This window comes from Pteropus alecto, unplaced genomic scaffold (genome assembly GCF_000325575.1).
Source record: "Pteropus alecto unplaced genomic scaffold, ASM32557v1 scaffold104, whole genome shotgun sequence".
Classification (NCBI taxonomy): Eukaryota; Metazoa; Chordata; class Mammalia; order Chiroptera; family Pteropodidae; genus Pteropus; species Pteropus alecto.
Genome location: NW_006436664.1, coordinates 5,521,005 through 5,542,508, shown reverse-complemented (window position 1 = coordinate 5,542,508; position 21,504 = coordinate 5,521,005). Strand labels below are relative to the sequence as shown.

The 21,504-nt window shown below is 35.9% G+C and overlaps 1 protein-coding gene across 1 annotated transcript; it reads left to right on the top strand.

The window, feature by feature from the left end:
- Nucleotides 1-1,899: 1,899 nt before the first annotated feature.
- PSMA6 (proteasome subunit alpha 6) lies at nucleotides 1,900-20,416 on the top strand. The gene is made up of 7 exons (XM_006913474.3): nucleotides 1,900-2,109; nucleotides 12,758-12,852; nucleotides 13,299-13,380; nucleotides 14,101-14,256; nucleotides 16,649-16,827; nucleotides 18,316-18,410; nucleotides 20,203-20,416. The coding sequence occupies exons 1-7, from the start codon at nucleotides 2,034-2,036 to the stop codon at nucleotides 20,258-20,260; spliced, it is 741 nt and encodes a 246-aa protein (XP_006913536.1). The 5' UTR covers nucleotides 1,900-2,033; the 3' UTR covers nucleotides 20,261-20,416.
- The last annotated feature ends 1,088 nt before the right edge of the window (nucleotides 20,417-21,504 follow it).

Below are 21,504 nucleotides of genomic sequence, written 5' to 3'. Positions count from 1 at the left end.
ATGCCTAGTACCAGAAGAATAAGGATATTGGGCAAATGGAGAGCGTGAGGAGTGATCAAGCAGTGCTGCTCTGCAGAGCAGTGGAGGGTAGCCATAAAACAGAAATAGGATGAAGTGGAAGAGAAGGCTGAAAAGATACGTACCAATTACCTTGTAGAAAACTTTGAACACTAAGTTAAAGTCAGTTTTATTCAGTAGCCCAAAGAAATCTATGCAGAGAAGCAATCCAATGAGATCTCGCTCAAGAAAAATGATTCCAAAAATGCGGACCAATAAGAGACTCCAGTGCACCAGACCAAGCAATGTGTAAAAAGGGTCTAAATTTAGATAGTGGCAGTGAAAAATAAAAGCAGTTATCCCATAGGAATAATCAACAGGATTTGGCAACTGACCAAACAGGAAAGCAAAAATAACAGCTAACATTTAATGAGTATTATGTGCTAGGCACTTTAGTACCTCACTTGCCTCTCATTTAATCCTCACAACAGCCCCCATAAAGTGGATCTTATCCAAATTTGACAGATAAGGGAATCCAGATTTAAGGAGGCTGCAAAAGGTCAAATATGTAGTAACTCACAAATGGTATTTAAATTCATGTTGAAATAGAAAAGGATGCACTCCTAACCCCTGTGTTGTAAGGGACCCATTCATTCTATTAATATTTATTGAGCACTTAATATATGTTAGGTATTTTTCGTTTCCTGAGCTATGCTAAGGAAAACAAAGATTCTTGCCTTCGTGAAGCTTAGATTGGGGGAGAGGAGACAATAAACAGAGAACAGAATTATGAATTATATAACAAAAAAGGAGTGTGGAATAAGAAGGATCGGGATTATATGAGGACAGAGTAGGATGTTTGGGAGAACTGAAGACTGCTGTAAGGCTTTGGCTGAGGACTCGGAAAGTGTGGTATGAGGGGCAGGAATTGGCTTAGGAGGGAAGAGAGAAGTTCTGTTTTAAACATGTTGGGTTTTGAGGTACCATGTGTCTCAATGTGAAAAATATCCCATAGGCAATTAGAGAAGAAACTCGAGGTTCTTACAATATTTTTTTTCTTTTAAGTGGAAAGTGAGTTTAGGAGAAAATACATTAAAGAACAATCCTTAAGTATTACAGCAGGCATTAAAGTGCCAGAAACCTGGTATATCTAGCCTTCTTGGTGTACAAACTATATTGGGAAGGGGAGGTCACTATCCTAGTATATGTTTTGCATTTTATGTTCATTAAATAGGAGTGTGCCTTGGGGTAAAGTCTAAATAGACGGTTTTACAATTTGAAAAACCACCAGGAGCTACCTCGCCTGCTTGGAATTACTCTCATTAGTCCATCCAACACCAGTTGGCTATGAGCCCTATCCCTTCCGTTCTTGTTCGTCATCAATCAAGGGTACTTAACCTTGTAATTCCTCTCCTACACCTATATCTCAACCTCATTTGAGACAAAACTGTCGGTGCTGCTGGCCAAAGGGAGATCTTGCCTGACCAGAAGAAAATTTTGCTCTTTCCATTGGCTACCACACCGCGCTCCCTTCTGTACCTAAAATTAACGGCGTAGCGGCAGCGATCCATTTCTCCCCGCAGTAGGAAGGAAAGTGGGAGGGTAAAGAAAGACACAGGCTGGATACACAGGTGCCAACACTAATGAGAAACTTGTGAAAAACACGACCCATTTAGATCAGACTGATAGGCAAATCACTACCCTGGGGCCCCAGGAAGTTTTTTCGTTCTTGCTGTAGCCATTTCATTCTCCGGATAGCTCTAAACCACCCGCACCCCGAGTTTCACCTGTTATCTTGAAGCCGCTCCGACCCGAGGTTAGCGCAAGCGCACACCTAAGACCTTATGGCCGCTCTCCCTACCCCCCGTGAGGGGCGGGGCCTCGGAGCTCTCTCCGCGCTCGAACTGACGCTGGAGTCGTGAGTTCGACGCGCCGGAGCACCGGAAGCAGTCGCTGCAACTTCCGGAGGGGCTTGTACGCTTGGTGCGGGAGCTACGGGGCCCAGAGACGGTGCTTGAAGTATTGGGTGTACCAACATGTCCCGTGGTTCCAGCGCTGGTTTTGACCGTCACATTACCATTTTTTCACCCGAGGGCCGGCTCTACCAAGTAGGTGAGTGAACCGAGGCCGCCTTTGGTCCATTCGAATTGCTCTGTCATGGTACGGCCTGGAGTTTTAGTACAGGGCTGAAGCGTGGCCGGAGTTGGGACGGGAGAAGGGCCGAGTCTGGGTTGAGTCCCGTGGTGGTCTCACCCCAGTCTGGAGGCAGGGATCGGGGTTCCGGAGGCTGAAGTCCTCGTGCTCTTTAGGGAGAGCGGCCACACCGCCTGGACACAATAAAGAGTTAAGGAAGGTGGGACAGTAATGCCTGACTCCAGCTTCCTGATGCTTCTTCACTTGTTTCATTTTCGGCCTGGGTGGACTCAACGTGTCTACTTCTCTGAAGGGTAGTTGGTTCCATAACCTCCCAATTAAAACGTCCTCTCTCCGCTTTCCTTTGTTTGCAGCAGGGACTTCCTTGTCCTGTGGTTAATTCCACGCGGGCTTTCAGATCCCTCTGTGTGCCCGACACTCAGAACCCTCTTTGGTGTCAGACACTGAGCTGGTCCTAGGGAAGGCAGAAATGTACACATTTTTCTATACTGAAGCTCACAGGATAAAAGGAATTACAGATAACATATACAGACTATTAGAAAGAAAAAAAATGCCAAATTACAAGTATTATAGAGTTCAGGACATCTTTGGAAAACTGGTAGATAGAATGAGTGACTGACAGTTGTAGAGCCGCTCTTTAAACTAGCATCCTCTTAACCCACATCTGTTTGAATGCTCCTATTGTTTAAAGTTAGTTATTAGTTTTAGATGTGGTAACTGTTTACTGAAGAACAATTTTAGTGAAAATAAACCCTAAACTAGTTATCAGTAATTCAGCATAACAGTACATTTTGTTGGATCGAAATGGTTTCAGGGTTTAGGGTATACTTATAACTCTGACCCTTAACCTCTTGCCATAGAGAATTTAGCAGTAGAACCTGATTTACATCTGGCCCATAATGGTATTATTTTTGAGAGAGTTTAGCACCTAAATGCCTTGGCGAGGACAGTAATAAAATCATTTGTATTTGGAAATCATAAGGAGGGAGTTGGCCTATAAATGAGGTTCTCTTTGCCTTTAGAAATAGAGGTAAAGATTTTTTAAAGTTTCATTTCTGAGTTTTAAAGAATTTTTGTATATTGGACTATTGCTTCGAATGTTCTGTTTTGTGGTTTTTAATATGTGAACAGGAAAAGTCACTTAGACTTACACTTTACTTTTGTATACTGTCTTATGAAATCCAGCCATAAAGGATAGTCTTGAATGCTTCCCAAAGGCTGAATATAGTGTTATTTTAATAGTTTAAAAGATTTATAATAGAACATGTCATTCAAAACAAGTTTAATATCTAGACAGAATGATTTTAAGCTCTGCCTTGTTGAATAACGCACTCCCTTTGCTATTAAGGGCACCAATTAGACATTGCTAGGAAAAAGAAAGTGAAAGAATAACAGTATGAGCAAGCACTATAGCGGTGAGGAGGTCAGACCCTGGAGACATAACCTGGATTCACATCTCTGCTCTGCTCCATAGTAGCCAACCAAGTGATAAAACTTTAGCTTTAGTTTCTATTTGCAAAGTTGGGCTAATAATTCCTTATGCGCTTGTTTTGAGGATTAAATAGGTGATGTATATAGAGTGTTTAGCACAATATTAAGTGCTCAGTAAATATTATTAGATGCCTGTTTGATTCTTCGGCTCATTTTTTTTGGTCTTAGATTAGCAGCTCTGTAAACCTGGAATATTTCCCTTTTTGTAGTCCATCCGTGTTTGGTTCTCTAGTGAAATATAAGTACATTATTATAATATCGAAATGCCATTTATTAGTTTATAAACTTTAGAATCTGCCCGACAGGAGTATAAAGCATATAAAAATTATAACGTGAAAACTGTTAACCTTGACAGTGGAAAAATAACAAAAATGGGGAGATAACAAGGGAAGGAAAAATCATTGGAAAGGTGAGTATGTTCCTCATCTTCTATAGTTGAGACTAAAAAATAACTAGTCTAAAATTGATAAAAAATAGAAGTATAAATTTAGAGTTACAATGCTAACCATAATTAGGAACAAACTATTACAGTGTTTGCTTCCAGGAAGTAGGGAGAAAGATTTTGGAAAAGGGTTTTGGTAACTACTGGAAATTTTCTGTTAATATTTGTATGTTTTCAAGAGGTGTATGTGCACGTGAAGAAAAACTGTAGAGCTATATAGAGAGCATCTATCTTTAAAATCTAATTTCAGGAATTCCCCAACTTATTAATGGGGAAACTAAGTCCCAGGTGGAGCAAATAAGCCTGGCTACTTTAAATCCCCCTTCTACTGTTTGCTAATCCTTTGCTGGATAGGTCTGGCAAGAGAGGAGAGGAGCAGTCACTTGAATGTGCCTGCCCAGTGGATGTGAACACTGCCTGGTTGCTTCTAAGAGGGGAGCATACTGAAAAGGAACAGGAAAGAAATGGACTGGGGTTGACAGACTGAAGAGTCTTCTAATCTAGAAGTGGCATTGTATATTGAAGCGAGGATTCCTGGGTTTGAGTCCTTGCTCCACACTATGAGAACTTTATATGTAAAATAGAGATAATAATTGCACCTACCTTATAGGGCTCTAAGGATTTAATGAGTTAATGGGTATAAAGTACTTAGAATTATGTCTACCACCATAGTAAGTGCTCAATAAATGTTTCTGTGAAGGATGCTGTTGGGAAGAAACAAGTAGCCGATAAAAATGGAATCAGGAGTTTCACAAATAAATGGGCTGAGAAGGACCGTTTGCCTTTTTTGCTGTTAAAAAAAATATTCTTGATCTAAAGTAGTGTTTCTCAACCTGGACTTCCCATGCCATCCTTGAATCTGATTTGAAATTAAATGTGTTACACATGCATCCACATATATGTATATATACATAAATACATATTATAATTACACAGAAACATAATACAGTCAAACACTGCTATGTTTGCAAACTTCATATCCCCCCTCTCACTAGTGTCAAGATTTCTAATGACCCCACCCTCTTGAAGATCACTGTTTTAAAGAGTAATATTTGGAGGCACTATGAAATGAGACACACTTCAAAAAAAATCTCAATATGAAAAAAGTTTCTAGTCACAGTATTGAAATTGAATATAAGACATATCCTGCCTCGCCCCAGTAGAACATCTCTTGTTTTTTTGATAACGAAATTTCATAGAATGTACGGATCTCCCAATTCATTTTTATTTTTCCAGCCCATGTTTATTTGGGGGACAGGGGGGAGTTATGTTTGTCTCCCAAACTTAGTATAGCATTTTAAACAAAATTATGGGAAAATCTTGAATTACATTCCTATAATTGGCAGAACCTCAGAATCACTTGTAGATGCTTTACAAAGTTGATGAGCATCCATAAAGGGAATGTGCATCTTCTCCTACTGTTAATATCACTGAGCAGGTCATACTGTGAACCATTGTCTGGCATTGTGTGCTTGTCCTGAACATTTGTCACAGTACCTTTTATATTTAGCTCCTGTTTTTTTTCCCTAGTATTTTACTAACAAGTCCCAGAAAATTTGGGAAAGTGTTGAAGAAATTTGTAGGGAAGGAAGTGAAATGAATAAGAGGTTACTGTGGAAAAGAGGTCTCTATACGAAATTACTGTTTATTAACTATTTTGTGATCAGGGAAGCAATTTACATTCTAATCTGATGGTTTGTTGTTAGGTTGAATCATGTGAAACTGCTGATTTTCACCTATAAAAATGGCAGTTTCATATGGTTCAACCAAATACTTAATGTATAGGTACATATTTTACTATGTATTTAAGTTACAGTTTAAGAAATCGTGGGCTTTGCGTTAGGTGTAGTGCATTATAATTTCTCCCATTTAAAAGATGGGAAATAGGCAGTCAGTTATTTTCCTGCATAATCTTGGACATTCGAGAACAGATTACTGATATTAATATAATAGTGTTTGCTAGTTTTGTAAATTTCTGAAATTTTATCCATGAAAAGAACCCCAAAATCTTCAGTGATGAAGTGTTTAATTATTTGCAACATTTGAATTCTGGAATTGAAAAATAAATGCTGCCCATAAACTATTCTATTTTTTGTTAATTGGCCTTCATGCTCACCTCTGCTATAAACCATGATATTACTTTTTACCCTACAGCATCTTTAGTTATTAAGTTGTCTCTACATCCTTTATTCTGGCACTTTCCATTTTTCTGGAAGTTATTACAAAATATTTTATGGTGGTAGTGTTATAATGGGGATTCATTTATAAAAATTTTTATTGAAAACAACAAACTACACTGTAGCATGGCTAGTACTATAATAACAGTACAAGGAAGGGTACTGTGGAAAGTGACACTACCAGGGAGAGCCAGGAAAGTGTCCTCAAAAGAGATGAATTAATCTAGATGGAGATTAGATAAGGAAATTTGGGGGTGGTGCATAGGTCAGTCGGTCAGTGTGACTGGAACATAGACAGTAACAACTGGAAGAGTAGTAGATTGCAGCAAAATTTTAAAGAGATTTGAGTACCATGCTAGGGTTTGGACTTTACCCCGTGGATTTTGGGCATAGGTGGCAGAAGCCTTTAAGAATGATAAGGTTAAGTAAGATGGCAGGAAGACTAAGAGAGACTTATTCTCTAATCCATAGAAACCCTAATGAGTGAACTAAGGTATTGATAAAGGTGGAGAAGAGACTTGAGTTTATTTTAATTTTATATATTTTATTATTGAACATTTCAATCAAATGAAAGTAGGTAGAATAGTACAATGACCCTCATACCTTTCACCCAGCTTCATCAATTATCAACATTTTTTGGATCTTGTTTTCTCTTTATCCCCTTTCCCAAACACTTTCCCCATCTCTGGTAGAGTATTTTAAAGCAAATCCTAGATATAAAAGTGGACGTTTGAGAGAGACGAGGTGAAGAATCAAGGATGTTGCTTGGGTTTGTAGCTTGAAAAACTGAGTAGTTAATAATACCATTATTTGAGATAGAGACTATAAGAAAGCAGGTTTATAGAGAAGAGATTTATTTTCGTACATGCCTGTGCGTGAAATAGGCATTTCCAAGTATGGGTTCAGAGCCAAAGATGACAGAGTTAGTTGTGATAATGTAAGATAAAATCATCCAGGGATAGGGAGAAATGATGGAATCCCGGCAGTATTAAGGAGTCTAGCTGAAGAGGTGGAAGCAGTAAAAGAGACTGAGAAGAAGTTCAGAGAAGTAGATAAATACTAGGAATGATATTCTTCACTAAGAAGTTAAATTAAAATTCAGTTCCTTAGTTTTATTAGCTACATTTCAGGTACTCAGTAGCCACATGTAGCTAATGGCTATGATATTGGACAGTGCAAATATAGAACATTTGCCATCATCACAGAAAGTTCTATTGGACAGCACTAGTCTATATAGAGAGGGAGAGATGAACCAGATTTCTTTAACGAATCCTGGCAAATTCACAGGTGCATTCTCTATTGAGAAGCATTTTTTAAATGTAAAATATTTATTTTGTGAGACAAAATTTTTTTATGTAGTGTGGGGGTAGTGCTACCTTTTGTGGCTTTTATATTTTGCATTATTTAAGCAGACCAGATAAGTAATGCAAATGAGTGAAACAGGCTAGGTGAAATATGACAGGGAGAGGTGGGAACTATGGAAAACTGCAAAACACATGCCAGCCATAGATGATTTTGCTATGTGGAAATGAGGGTGAGGTGTTAACAGAATTTTTTTTCCCAAAGAAAAACTGAATCCTGATTTTATTTTATTTTTCAATTAAAATCTTTCTAGAAAACCCTGCATTCTAAGCCAATTTGAATTAGCTGGATTGGGTCCATAAGCAGCCTTTGATTTAGTATCTTCTGGTTGCAAATTTAATTTTAAATTTCCTTGGTTCCTACTTTCTTTGATTCTCCAATCTGGATATGGAGGGTGGAAATACACCCTTGAAAATTCTAAAATTAGTGGTGAAATAGGAAATGCTATAGGAATTCAGAGAAAGGGTTGAAGAATCCCATCTGGGACAATCAGAGAAAGTGTCCCTGGGAAATGGAAGAGGCTTGAGGGAGAAGGGCAATCTTTGGCTAGGTGGAGACAAGTGAGAGGGCAATCCAGGCAGGACATGAAGAAGCAAAGACATGAGTATGGGGAACATCAAGGTATATAAATATAAAAGATAACGTAAGAGGATAGTTGGTAAGTATTACAAACTAATAGCCCTCTGTGGCCATAGATGGAATATTTTTTTAAGCCAAAATTGTGTTCTGAGCAACTGGGTAATAACAGCAAGCAGTTGAAAATGTACTGAAATTAGGCCAGATGAAGTGTCGTGACCCAGATATTAGAATCATCTGTATAGAAGTGATTGTTTCTTACCTCTGCAATATCTATAGTGATAACCCCTCTTTTATTCCTGGAAACAAGTCATTGATTTTTTTTTAGACCTTTTCTAATATAAATAATTAAGACTATTGTATTACATACAATAAAAATTAGTACAAACTTAGCAACTTAACGCACTTATTATCTCACAGTTTCTTTAGGTTAGGAGTAGTCCGGGAACCACTTAGCTGGGTCCTCTGCTTAGGATCTTGCAAGGCTGCAGTCATGGTGTCATCCAAGCCCTGTTCTTATCTTGAGGCCCAACTGGAGAAGAATCTGCTTCCAACTGAGGTTGCTGGCAGAATCCATTTCCTTGCAGTGTAGGACTGAGGGCCCCAGCTATTTACTGGCTATCCACACGGGTCACCGTGATTCCTTGCCATATACCTATTTACTAAGCCAGCAAGAACAGTATCTGGAGCGAGTGTGCTGGCAAACAGTCTCATATAATGTAATCAGGAGTGAGACATCCTGTCACTTTGGTCATATTCAGTTTGTTAGAAGCAAGTTACAGGTCCTGCCCACACACTCAAGGGTAGGGGATTACACAAAGGTGTGAACAATGAAATCCCGTCTGAACACTTTTATCTATATCCTACAAATTTTGTTATATTTTTATTACCATTTAGTTCATAATATTTTTAAAAAATTTTACTCGTGATTACTTCTTTGACCTATGTTTTATTTAGAAGTATGTCTTTTAAGTTTTCAAATACCTAGGGATTTCAGTACCTTAAAATTTATTAAGACTTGTTTTATCACCTAACATATGATCTATCTTAGTAAATATACCATGTGCATTTATATTATAACATGCATGTATATTCTTTAGTTGTTCCCAGTAGTCTAGAAATATCAACTAGGTCAAGGTGGTCGATAGTCTGGTTCATATCATGTATGTCTACTTTTGTGTGTGTCTGTATCTAGTAGTTGCTGAGTGGCAGTGTTAAAATCTTTAAATGGGTGGGATCTGCCATTCTCTTTTAAATTTTATCAGTTTTCCTTTCATGTATTTTGAAGAACTCTTATAAGGTACATATACATTTACGATTATTATGTCTTTTGAACTGATTCTTCTCCCGTTTTGGAATGTTCCTCTTTATCTCTAATAATACTCTGTCTTGGAGTCTACCTTGTCTGATTTAATATCTTAATATATAGCCCCTCCAACTTTCTGATGCTTACTGTTTATATGGTATACTTTTTTCTTCCATTTATTAGTTTGTCTCTGGTAGACAGCATATATTTAAATCTTGTTTATCTGTTCTGACAATTCTCTTTTTATTGGAGTATTTTGTCCATTAACATTTAATGCAGCTGTTGACATGGTTTGATTTAAGTTTATCATTTTATTATTTGTTTTATTTGCCTGTTCACCTATACCTCCTCTTTTTTTTGATTATTTGAATATTTTTTAGAATTTTATTCTCTTAGCTTTTTGGCTGCTTCTTTGTATTTTTTTAGTAGTTGCTCTAAGAATTATAATATACATGCTTAACTTCTCCCAGGCTTCTTAGAGTTACTGTTTATCACTACACATAAAATGTAAACCTTGAAACCTTATAAATATATTTACACCCTTTCCTTTTTATAGGTGATATATTTACATATTTTATAAACCACAAATCTTATAATTTTTGTTAGGTATTTTTAAAGAATTAAAGAGATTAAATCATCTTTTATATTTAAGATTTTTGATGTTCTTCATTTCTAAAGATTGGAGTTTTCATTTGGTATCATTTTGCCTTTAGCCCCGAGAACTTTGTTTAGCATTTCTTGTTGCAGGTCTGAAAATGTCTTTACCTTCATTATTGAAGGATATTTTTGTTGGCTATAGAATTCCGTATTGATGGTTTTTCTTTTCACACTTTTATGCTGTTTTACTATCTTCAGGTGAAGTCTGGAATTAAAATCATTTTTCTCAGATAGAATCTGTTCTTTTTATCTGCTTTCAAAAATTTCCCTATTTTTGGCTTTTAGGAATTTGACTATAGTGAGCCTAGGGTGGTTTTATTTGTATTTATCTATTTAGAGTTTGCCGGATCTTCAGTTCGATATTTTATGTCTTTTGCCATGTCTGAAATATTTTACACATTTCTTTGGATTCTTTTTTGCCTCATTCTTTTCTCTCCATATAGGACTCCAGTTACACATACAGTATATGTATTATACCATGTGATATTGACCCACAGACTCATTGTCTTTTTTAATCTGTTAATTTGATTGATTAATTTCTATACCCATTTTCTCTTTATTATCTCCATTCTGCAGTTAGGTCCATTTGGTGAATTTTTTTATTTCAAATATTTGTCACAATTTTAAAATTTATATTTGGTTCTTTTGTACTTCTGCTGAAATTTTTTATTTCATTTCATTTTGAGACTATTTTCCATTATGGCATTGAGCATAGTTTTAATAACTGCCTGTAATACAGTAACTGGGTTATCTCAGGGTTAGTCTCTTGCATGTGGACCACATTTTCCTGGTTTTGGTTTGGTTTGGTTTTTTTGGGTTGGTTTTTTGTGGGTTTTTTTTGGTTTATTTTGGTTTGTTTTCTTTTTTGGTATGTTGAATAAGTCTGGATTGTATCCTGGATATGTGAATGTTAGGTTGTAAAGACTGGATTCTGCCATATTCCTCCAAAGAGTGTTGATTTGTTCTAGGAGGCAGTTAATTTGGGTCACAGCTCAAATCTCACTTTCTTTTATCCTTAGCTAGGCTGCCTGGAGCCGGTCTTGTGCATGTGTGGTTATGGAATTGGCTAGAGATTTGGGCAACATTTATATATAGAAATTGGGGCTCTCCCTCTCTGGCTCTCTCCTTTCTCTCCCTCACTTTCCAGCAGCTGTGGTTACCCTCAAACTGCTCACTAGTTCTTCAGGCCAAAGGACTGAGTTTTCTATGGATGTTTAGCCCTGACTGAGGCCTGCACTCAGGCAATAAGCCATGAAAATGGGAAACTCATCCCATGCCATTCTCTTCTTCCAAACATTGACTCACCCTCTAGAATCTGCCTACTTTAGGCTACTCTCTGGTGTCTTCAGATAGTTACTGTTTTTTCTAGAGATTATAGTTTGTTTGTTTGTTTTTAATCTGTGGAAGAGTAATCTGGTAGAGCTTTATTGGCCTTGTGAGAAACAGAACTGAATTTGCAGTGTAATGGGATAGTAAAATATTATAATTAGACAGTTATATCTAAACTAGATTTGAGGATTTCCATTAAGGTGATTTTTCTAGAGTTTTTACTCTATTCTTTTGTTCTCTCTTCAATAAACAGCCATTTAGAAATCTTTGATAAAAGGATCTCTGTTATAGCTCCTATTAAAGGAAATTCTTTAGTGTTGTAGGTAGTATTTTCCTCAGCTGGTCCTCATCACCAGTGGCTTTTTGAACACATGAGACCAGGCCTCAGACCTAGTGCTCAGAGTAATACTTGACAGAATTTTAAAAGCATCTATTATGTGTCAAAATGTTGATAATAATTGGAGTTATGAGTAATTTTTCTCTTGTATTTTCTATATTTTTCACATTTCCTACAATGAGCATATGTTAGTTTCTCTTGCTGTTTTCCTAATTATGAAATATGTTTGTTAAATTGAAATATTACAGAAATATATAACATAAAAAGGAATAGTCTCATCTGCAGTTCTCCTCTATCAACCAAACTACATGGTGCCAGAGTAGTTTTTTATGCTACCACTTTGATCCAGCTGTTTTAACATAAGGAATGGTTTGACAGCAGCTAGAAGTATGCACGGTGAAGTTTGTTATAGACAAACTAAAGAATCCTATTTTATAGGTAACATAAAAAATACAAAAAACATGATTTAGAAAAATTCAGCTTGGTGGGGGGAAAACAGTGCAAAATAACCTAACAGCAGTTAAAACTGCATATGATCAAATTAGTTATTGACCAGAAGTTAACAGGAATAGTAAATCTTGAGAAAATTTAGAGCAACTAAATATGACCCAGAAAAACCTAACTTGGTAGATATAATGGCCACAAAACCAACTTTTAAAATGATAAAACATAATTGATAAAGATTTAATGTAAGTTAATGAAATCTTTTTTTGAAATTTGGTACTTGAGCCTGATGAAAATGATTTCAGTAAAATTAAAATACAAGGAAATGGAGTTGGTTTAACTATGGTGTGTTATTATTTTGACTTAGCATTGTTACAAGCTTTTCTGGCTCTAACTCATTCTTTTTAATGACTGCTTATTATCTCATTGCATGAATCTATGATAATTTATTCTGCCTTTTAAAAATAAATTATTCTGTTTTTCAGAATATGCTTTTAAGGCTATTAACCAGGGTGGCCTTACATCAGTAGCTGTCAGAGGGAAAGACTGTGCAGTAATTGTCACACAGAAGAAAGTACCTGTAAGTAATACTGCCCATACAGCCAGCCAATTACTACAGAATGTAATGCTAGAATTTTTCACAAGTTTGTACAAAAACATTATCTATATATGTTAACATTCTTGTTTTGACTCTGCCAAGAAGTATTTATTAAGCAACTGTAGGCAGTTTACCTGAGTAGACAGAATTAACATATTAAACTTTGTGATATGATTATAATAAGCACAGTGGGTTTTTTTGGTCTTTTGTCTTCAGGGGTCTTGAAACATATTCTGGTGAGCTGTAGTTGTTGCCCACAGGAAACATATCTAAAAAGGAAAACAGTCACTGCTCTCTTTTAAAATATTCGTTTTAACTATAAAATGAAGACATTTATTATATAGTATATTGTTATAATTCCACAGTATTTTTATCACTACACAGCTGTGATTTTTTAAAAATTATCTTGATTTTATTTTGTTCATCAGGACAAATTATTGGATTCCAGCACCGTGACTCACTTATTCAAGATAACCGAAAATATTGGCTGTGTGATGACAGGAATGACAGGTAATTAACTCAGTGCCTACTTAGATTTGTTATTTTCTTCAAATTACTTTTGAATTTTGTATTAATTTTAAAAGGCTCCCTTAGTGCCTGATTTTCCAGGTGATGTGAGTAGATTCGCAGTCTTCCAAAGCTAGTATCGATATCTTCAGAGTATTGTGAGCTTTTTTTCTAATTAGGAGTATAATAGAATTAGATGTATATGCTCCTATTAGGGAAACTGGGCTGAGGCCCTTCTCATAGATGATTTATTTCAGATGTAGTTAGTAGTTTAAGGGGGTGTCAGTCATTATATCTCAAACCTGATAATAATACACTAGTTAGAAGCAGGTGAGAATTATAAAAAATTGCTTTGGGTTTCTATTTTCTGAAATCAAGGGAAAATTCAAGCTCACAAAAAATCAAGAGAAACATCATACTCTCCCCTTAAAACTTATTCTTTAGGGAATTATTAGACACTTATAGAAACTATTTTAACAGCTGATGAAGGGCTCAGTATAAAACGGCAGTACTGTATATGAAACTCCATTTTAAATTTTTTCTCTTTTTTGTCATGTGCTTGTTGCTGAGTCATTCACTTTTCATTGGTGGGAGAAAAAGCTGTAGTGGGCTACTGCTTTCTTTAAGTCATAATGGAGATAGATGTGTATATGGAAAAATTTTCTGGCTTATAGGTTTCTTGTTTCCTCCTAAAGAACTAAACCTTTTTATTTATGCTCTTAGCTGACAGCAGATCCCAGGTACAGAGGGCACGCTATGAGGCAGCTAATTGGAAATACAAGTATGGCTATGAGATTCCTGTGGACATGCTGTGTAAAAGAATTGCTGATATTTCTCAGGTCTACACACAGAATGCTGAAATGAGGCCTCTTGGTTGTTGTAAGTATGCTAAAGAAGTCTTCCCGAATAATTGATGAATCAGAAATTTTTTTTAGAAAACATTCATAAATAAAGTTATTTCAGTAACACCTCAGTTCTGAACATGTGGTTTGGAAATTATATAAGATGAGGAAATCTTTGTAATAAACCAGCAATGAAGGACAGGTTTCACAACAGTATTTAAGGTATTATCTATAAGCTTTAGATGGCTGTTAGACTTTTTATCAAAATATTTCTATTTAGCATGTGTGATTTAAAATAGCCAAGTTACATTAGGCTGTTCTAATGGAGGTTCTACAGCAATTCCAGATGGCTAGTTTGATGGAAATACTTAAATTAGGCATCTTAGCAATGCAGCTGTTTCTTTTGACCATCCTAAAAAATCAGAATCACACACGTATGCCTGTGATTCATATTTTTAGAATACGTTTCTCTTTTAAAAAACAAAATTTTATTGGGAGAGATATAAGATTTACCGATTTAGATTTAATATAATAAATTACCATGAAAAATTCAACACATTCACTTACGAGAATTAAAGCAGTCAATGTAATGATTTCTCTTTGGTATCTAATCCTGTTTCTTGACCTCTCACTTAAAACTTCTCCCTTGATTTCTTTAGAAATACTCTATTTTCCTCCTCGTTTCCTTAGTTCATCCTCTTCTGCTTGTTCCTGAATGTTGTTGCCTACCTGGTTTCTCTCCTTGGTCCTTCTCTCCCTCTTTATTTTGTCTGGATGATCTCACCCAATTGCATGGTTTCATTTACAACCTGTATGCCAATCACTCCCATGTTAGCTTTAGCCCAGTCCCTTTATCCATGTCCCACAGGAATTCAAAGTTGAAGTCATTGCTGTTTTCCAAGTTTCATCTTCTACTTCCTTATTCTGCCCCTACCCCACTTTTCCTGGTCATCTGATTAGTCATCAAGCTTTACCTCAGACTGTCTGTTCTGCTCCATCTCCTCTGTCACTTTTTCATCATTTCTTGCCTTTGCCACTAAATTTACCTGTCTCTTCTATCCCTTCTCTTTCCTAGTCTGTCTTTCATTTTGTTGCATGAGTTATTCTAAAATCAAATTTTGGTTTTTGCATTCTTGGAAAAACTGATCCCTCATTGGCTATAATGTAAATTCCAAACTCCTTAATATGATGTGTAAGACCCCTTGCAGTTTATTCACAAGTAGCCTCTTTCTTGTACTGCTTTCCTTCCTCATCTGAAGCCTCTGTAATACACAGATCATTTGTCATTTCCTGGGTGTATCCTCACTTTTCATATCTCATTCCTTTTGCCTTGATTGCCTTTTATGTCCTTATTGTTAAAGCCTGCTCATCTTGCAAGACCCTGGAGTAGAGAAGTGTTCTTTGTTTCCCCCAAGCAGTAACTGGATCCCTCTTTTGTATTGCCCTTATGCTTTGTATATATCAAGTATAAAATGTAAAAAAAAAAATTAAACAGGGTGGCATAATAATGGAATAAAGCAGACATCTGATCACTGTCATAGTGTTTGTCAATAAGATTGAAAATTCCTCATTAGTAGACTCTCTAAAACATCTATAAATGTAAATAAAATAGTTCCTACTGAATCTTAGAAGACACTATAAAAAAGATGTCGAAATCTAGAATATAAGAAAGCAGTAGTCAGATCATTCTTTAAATACTTTGTTACCTGCTCTGCCAAGTAGAAGTTTGGTTTTGGTGGCTATTTTAATTATGTCATTCTAATAACGATTAGATTTGTAATAATAAATTGATGTGTAAAGAATTTAGGATTTGGTTCATACTGACTGCTAGGGAAATGTATACCAGTAGTAACAAAGACGGGCAGTGTAGAGGTGGGCAAGTAGCCCCTATGTGTATTTCTCTTTACACCAACATTCCCAAGGTGTGTTCCATATACTTTTAGTTCCCTGGAACCTTAATAGGTAGTTCTTAAACTTTAAAAAAAAAAAAAGGAAAAAGTATTTGTCAAGTCAATTTAAAAACTGCTAAGCTTAAGTATGTTAAATATGCTATCGTATATTATTTTCTCTAAAAGAAAATAAATTATATGGAAAGTATATTTTCCAAATTTATTTGGCCAAGTAACATCTTGAAGGATTAGAGTTCAAAAGAGCATGCTTTGAGTAATAGCAAGAATTCAAAAAGTTGTAAATTACATTTGTGATAATTTGAACCTTCTGAAAATCTGTGATAAAAGCTTTTGTGAAAAGAAATTTCTCTGTTACCTAATTTATCTGTGGTAATCTATATTTTGTTTACAGTTTTCTTAAAGCAAAACACATTTAAAATGGATGGCCAGAGTAATGATTAACAAAAGCTGTGTGACAACACAAGAAATTTGTTGTGTAAAGGTATAAGGTATTTAATGAGGGTCTGTCTTTCTTTTTAGGTATGATTTTAATTGGTATAGATGAAGAGCAAGGCCCTCAGGTGTACAAGTGTGATCCTGCAGGTTACTACTGTGGGTTTAAAGCCACTGCAGCAGGAGTTAAACAAACCGAGTCAACCAGCTTTCTTGAAAAAAAAGTGAAGAAGAAATTTGATTGGACATTTGAGCAGACAGTGGAAGTAAGTTAGCTAAAAGAAGCTGAGTTTTTTTTTATACTATATAGCAGCGGTCTCCAACCTTTTTGGCACAAAGACCGGTGTTCCTATGAGAATCTAATGCCTGATGATCTGAGGTACAGCTGAGGCGGTGATGCTAGCCCTGGGGAGCGGCTGCAAATACAGATGAAGCTTCATCTGCTGGCCCACTGAATACCTCCTGCTATGTGGCCCGGTTCCTAACAGGCCACAGACCAGTACCAGTTTGTGGCCCAGGGGTTTAGGATCCCTACTGTATAGAATAGTGAAGATTATTGCATAACTGGTAATCTATAAAGGCCCTTTCTGGGTTTTATCATGAGATCCGAGTTTGTCAGCTTAATAGTAAAATTGCTATTATTCAGCTGACATAGCAACAGTGAGGACTGCTTTTATTCACTGAATTCCTGATCTCAATTCATAATGTATTTGAAGTTGCTTTCAACAAAACACATTTAAAATGGGAAAATTTAACTAAGAATAGGAACCAAGACCTGGCCCAAAGACTTACATGGTTATGACTCAAATTAGGCTTAACGCTTCCCAGTAGCAAAAGTGAAAAAGTTGTGTCAGTTATGTTGCTCCCATGGTCCCACACCAAATTGTTAGGGGAGGAAATATCTTCCTACTAAAAGAACATGCTCACAGGATGACTTGGCAGAGAAATTATATCTGGGATGTAAATATAGAGATAGCTTTGTGCAGGGTTCCTGAGGGGATTGATTATTCATTATGATTGGGAACTTTTAAATTGATAGTAGAAGCCAAAATTATTATACAAATATTTACTAACATTAGACTAAAGAAGCCTCTTATTTACTGCCAAGCAGTTAGAAACAAAAATTTTAGTAGATTTTGGAATAAGGGTCTGGGATACAGCCATTTTAAAGACAGCATGATTCTGACAGATGACAAAGGAAAAATTGCCATCTAATACTTTTGTTTGGTTGGCAGATTATTTGTACTAATAGGAGATATAAAGCTAGTTCTCATCTAGGAGGTACTATGCCCTGTTTAAATGTCTCTTAAAGGTTTTTTTTTTTTAATTGCAATTCATAACGTCATAAGTAATCACATCAGATACAAAAGCACTTAAAACATTCTTAAATTGTTATTACTGTAAATTCATTGAAAGAAGACTATATTATTCATCTTTATCCTCTCCTCATCTCACCCTAAGTGATAAGTGCCTGGCATGTAGTGATCATCAACCACATAACACTTGTGTAAACCTTCGTATTTTGTTTGATGGCCCATTTTGATTTATAGCCGGAGTAGTAGAAAAAAGTTTCTTGTCATTGGCAAGTGACATATTAGAGTTAAGCAATCTGTAAGTAACTCGTGGCTATAGAACTGAAACATGGAGCAAAAACAAATAGCTTATGGTTAACTCATTATTTGAATAAGCTTAGAATGAGAAAATCTTGGAATCTCTGAAAAATACTATATTTTAATGTTGATAATTTTTTTCAGACTGCTATTACATGCCTGTCTACTGTTCTATCGATTGATTTCAAACCTTCAGAAATAGAAGTTGGAGTAGTTACAGTCGAAAATCCTAAATTCAGGTGAGTTATATTGTTAGCCAAGTACTTAAAGAAGTTTTCCTTCCAAGTAATAAATCTCAGCCTAGGAAGGCGGAGGTGTTGGGGTCCATTTGTCCTATAACTCTAGACCAAACATAATTTTTTCTTGAACTATAATTATAGGGGTTTTTTTCAGTACCTGAGAGATCTGTTTTAAAACTTACTAGATGTCTCTTTAAGACAGATATCACTGCTTTTTCTTTCTCATTTCAGAGTGATTTTATACATAGTACCAGAGATGACATAAAATAACCTCCTTTATGTAAGGAGTAAAGTAAGCATAAGTCTTTTTTTTTAGCTTAAAACCAATAGAAAATCAACTCTCAAAGTTTTCGTTTTTCAGGTAGAGCTTTGATTATTTAGTGCTTATTTAAGTGGAGCTTTGAAGAGCAATATGAAATACTGATATACATCAGACCCTGTCTGGAGGTCTTTGGAAGCCCAAACTTTGAAGACAGAAAATTGGATTGCAAATGCTGGGTATCTGTCTGTTTTTACTCACTAAGTGACTATCACAAATCAACCTTACAGCTTCCTGAGTCAAATCTATACTGGGTGTTTAACATGTATCAGTTCACTTAATCCAGCCGTCCTATGAGGTTATTTACCATGAACCTGGATGCTTTTGTCAATAGTGGAAAATACTTCAGATAAATCCACAGATGCAAGGAACTGCCAGAAGGCATATTAACTATTATGTGTATTTACTCTTAGGTCACAGTTATAAGGACACTGGTCATAGTTAGGGATGGAAAAAAGGTTGCAAACTAAGCTTAACTGGTCTTAGGAGAGTTTTTGTTAGTATACATTGTTTTTTCTAATTTCTTTTTGTTGCCTGCAGCTAAGTGATATAAACATAAACAATTTAAGAAAAATTCGTAGAAATTAAAAAAAAAATCTAAATCTATTCACTAACTTTTTTTTCCTGTAGGAAAAAGTTGTCCTTTTTTTTTTAAGGAGTAAAATTCCAGCAGGAGCAATTTACAAATCTCTAAAGGACCTGCAATTAGTTCTTATTGTCTTTTTCTATTCTAAGACCCTCCTATAACCTTTAAAATTTTTATTTTCATCTGTTAGTTAAATAGATAAGAAACCAAAGATCCTGTGTCTTCAAAAAGCCATGTATCATTTATAAATTCTGTGATAGTATGCTTAATAACTAGACTATACAACATAAGCATCAACAACTATAGAAACTACTTACATTTCTCCAATTTGCAGTAAAAAATGTCACTTTGATAAATTTCAGTTTTTAGAAGTCCAGCAATAATAGGGCCACATTATAAAGGTTGTAAAGCAGTTGATTTCTTCAAGCAAACATCATTTAGAAAATACCATATGTTCACCATGGAATGCCTTCTTATCTCCCAGCTGATATAAACTTAAGTTATACTAGCTAAAAAGGCATTTTGACTTAAGAGCTAAAATAGAATACCTCTTGTGTAGTTTAGCTTTATATTTAAATATTTTCTATCATAGCTACACCTTAAAGGGTTTTGTTTTCAAAAGACCAAATTCTAGATTTGATGTCAAATAAACATTTTTGTGTGTAGATAAAGTTGATATGTAATCTGGGAATTCCTTCAAAATAATCTAAAGGGTAGCTGTATAGATTTTTTTTTAAGACTAGCTATAAATTGATAATTGTCGAAGTTGGGTGTTAGGTATATGAGTTCATTACTCTCTGCTTTACTTTTGTATGTGTTTGGAATTTTGCATAATGAAAAGTTTTCAAAAAGTCAGTACTTGTGGGTTTTTTCCCTCTGCCTTCTAGGATTCTCACAGAAGCAGAGATTGATGCTCACCTTGTTGCTCTAGCAGAGAGAGACTAAACATTATGGTTAGTTCACCGAATCCATGACGCCGCTGCCTGGTAACAACAGACCGACATTACGGAGGCCCCTGGATTGAAAAGCCACCTCTCCCACTCCTTCTGCCACTGAAGAGGACAGAACTCTATCAATAAAAACAGGGCTTTTGGAAAACAATTGAATCCTGTTTTTTTTTTACCTCCAGTTTTAGATATTAAGCCTTTAGTACCTGCAGACTAGTAAATGTTCACCATATCCAAATTGTAGCTTTATTCATTTTGTTGACAGATACAAGTTTCTGTAACTTAAGGAACATTATTGCCAGAAATTTAAACTATAGCTATATGCCATAATAAATAGCAAACTAAAATGTTTCAAAACTTGCTCTGACTGTAAGTTGGCATATGAGGCAAGGTCTTTATTTTATAATTTCTCATTCAAATGGGCTATTCTTGAACCTGGACTGCTGGTTCCATTGGAGAAAGTTTTAACTGTAGTAAAAGATTAGCATTATCAATCTTCAGCAGTTTTGAAATACACAGTCTGTAATAAGAACCAATATTAAAAGCAGAAATTATAGTTACTTTGGGAAACAATAGGGCTAGAAAAGTTGTGGAATATGTGTATTTTCTATGCTGCCTTTAAGATTAATCACTTAAAGCAAACTAAGGAATTGGTCTATAGCAGAGGTACTACCATAAATAATGTTAAGGAAAAAAATGAACTGTATTCAGAATTTTTTTAACGTACAGAATTAAGTTTTTAAAGTTCCCAAAGTGATTCCTTGGTGACTTGGGAATGTCTCAGGCCAATATATTTCACATCCTCATTTGCACTGGGTGAGACTGGTGCTATTGGGGTTTCCTCAGATAAGTGTGGCTATTGATCCAAATACCAGTCCTTGGAGTCAGTCGTCCCTATTTTTGTTGCCACCAGGCCCACAAAAGGGGAGGCCATGTGAACCTGTGACCACTAGAAACAGGAAACTTCACCAACCACATCCTCTTCAGAGCTGAGTCATGAGTAGTAGAGTGTCCTAAAAGGGAAGCAGGGTTCTTCCAATTCAGGGGCTGCTGCTCTGGGATTACGCATCCAAATCCACTGGGCTTGATAAAAAGGCTGCCATCATTTTGAAAGCGGTATGTGTTGAAGGGCCACTTCCCTGAACAGACTCAACTTCTACAACCTTAGAGCCTTGACTGACTTCACCCTTCTGGAATTGTGGATGAAAGACGAGCAAATAACTCAGTCTTTCCATAAGAAAA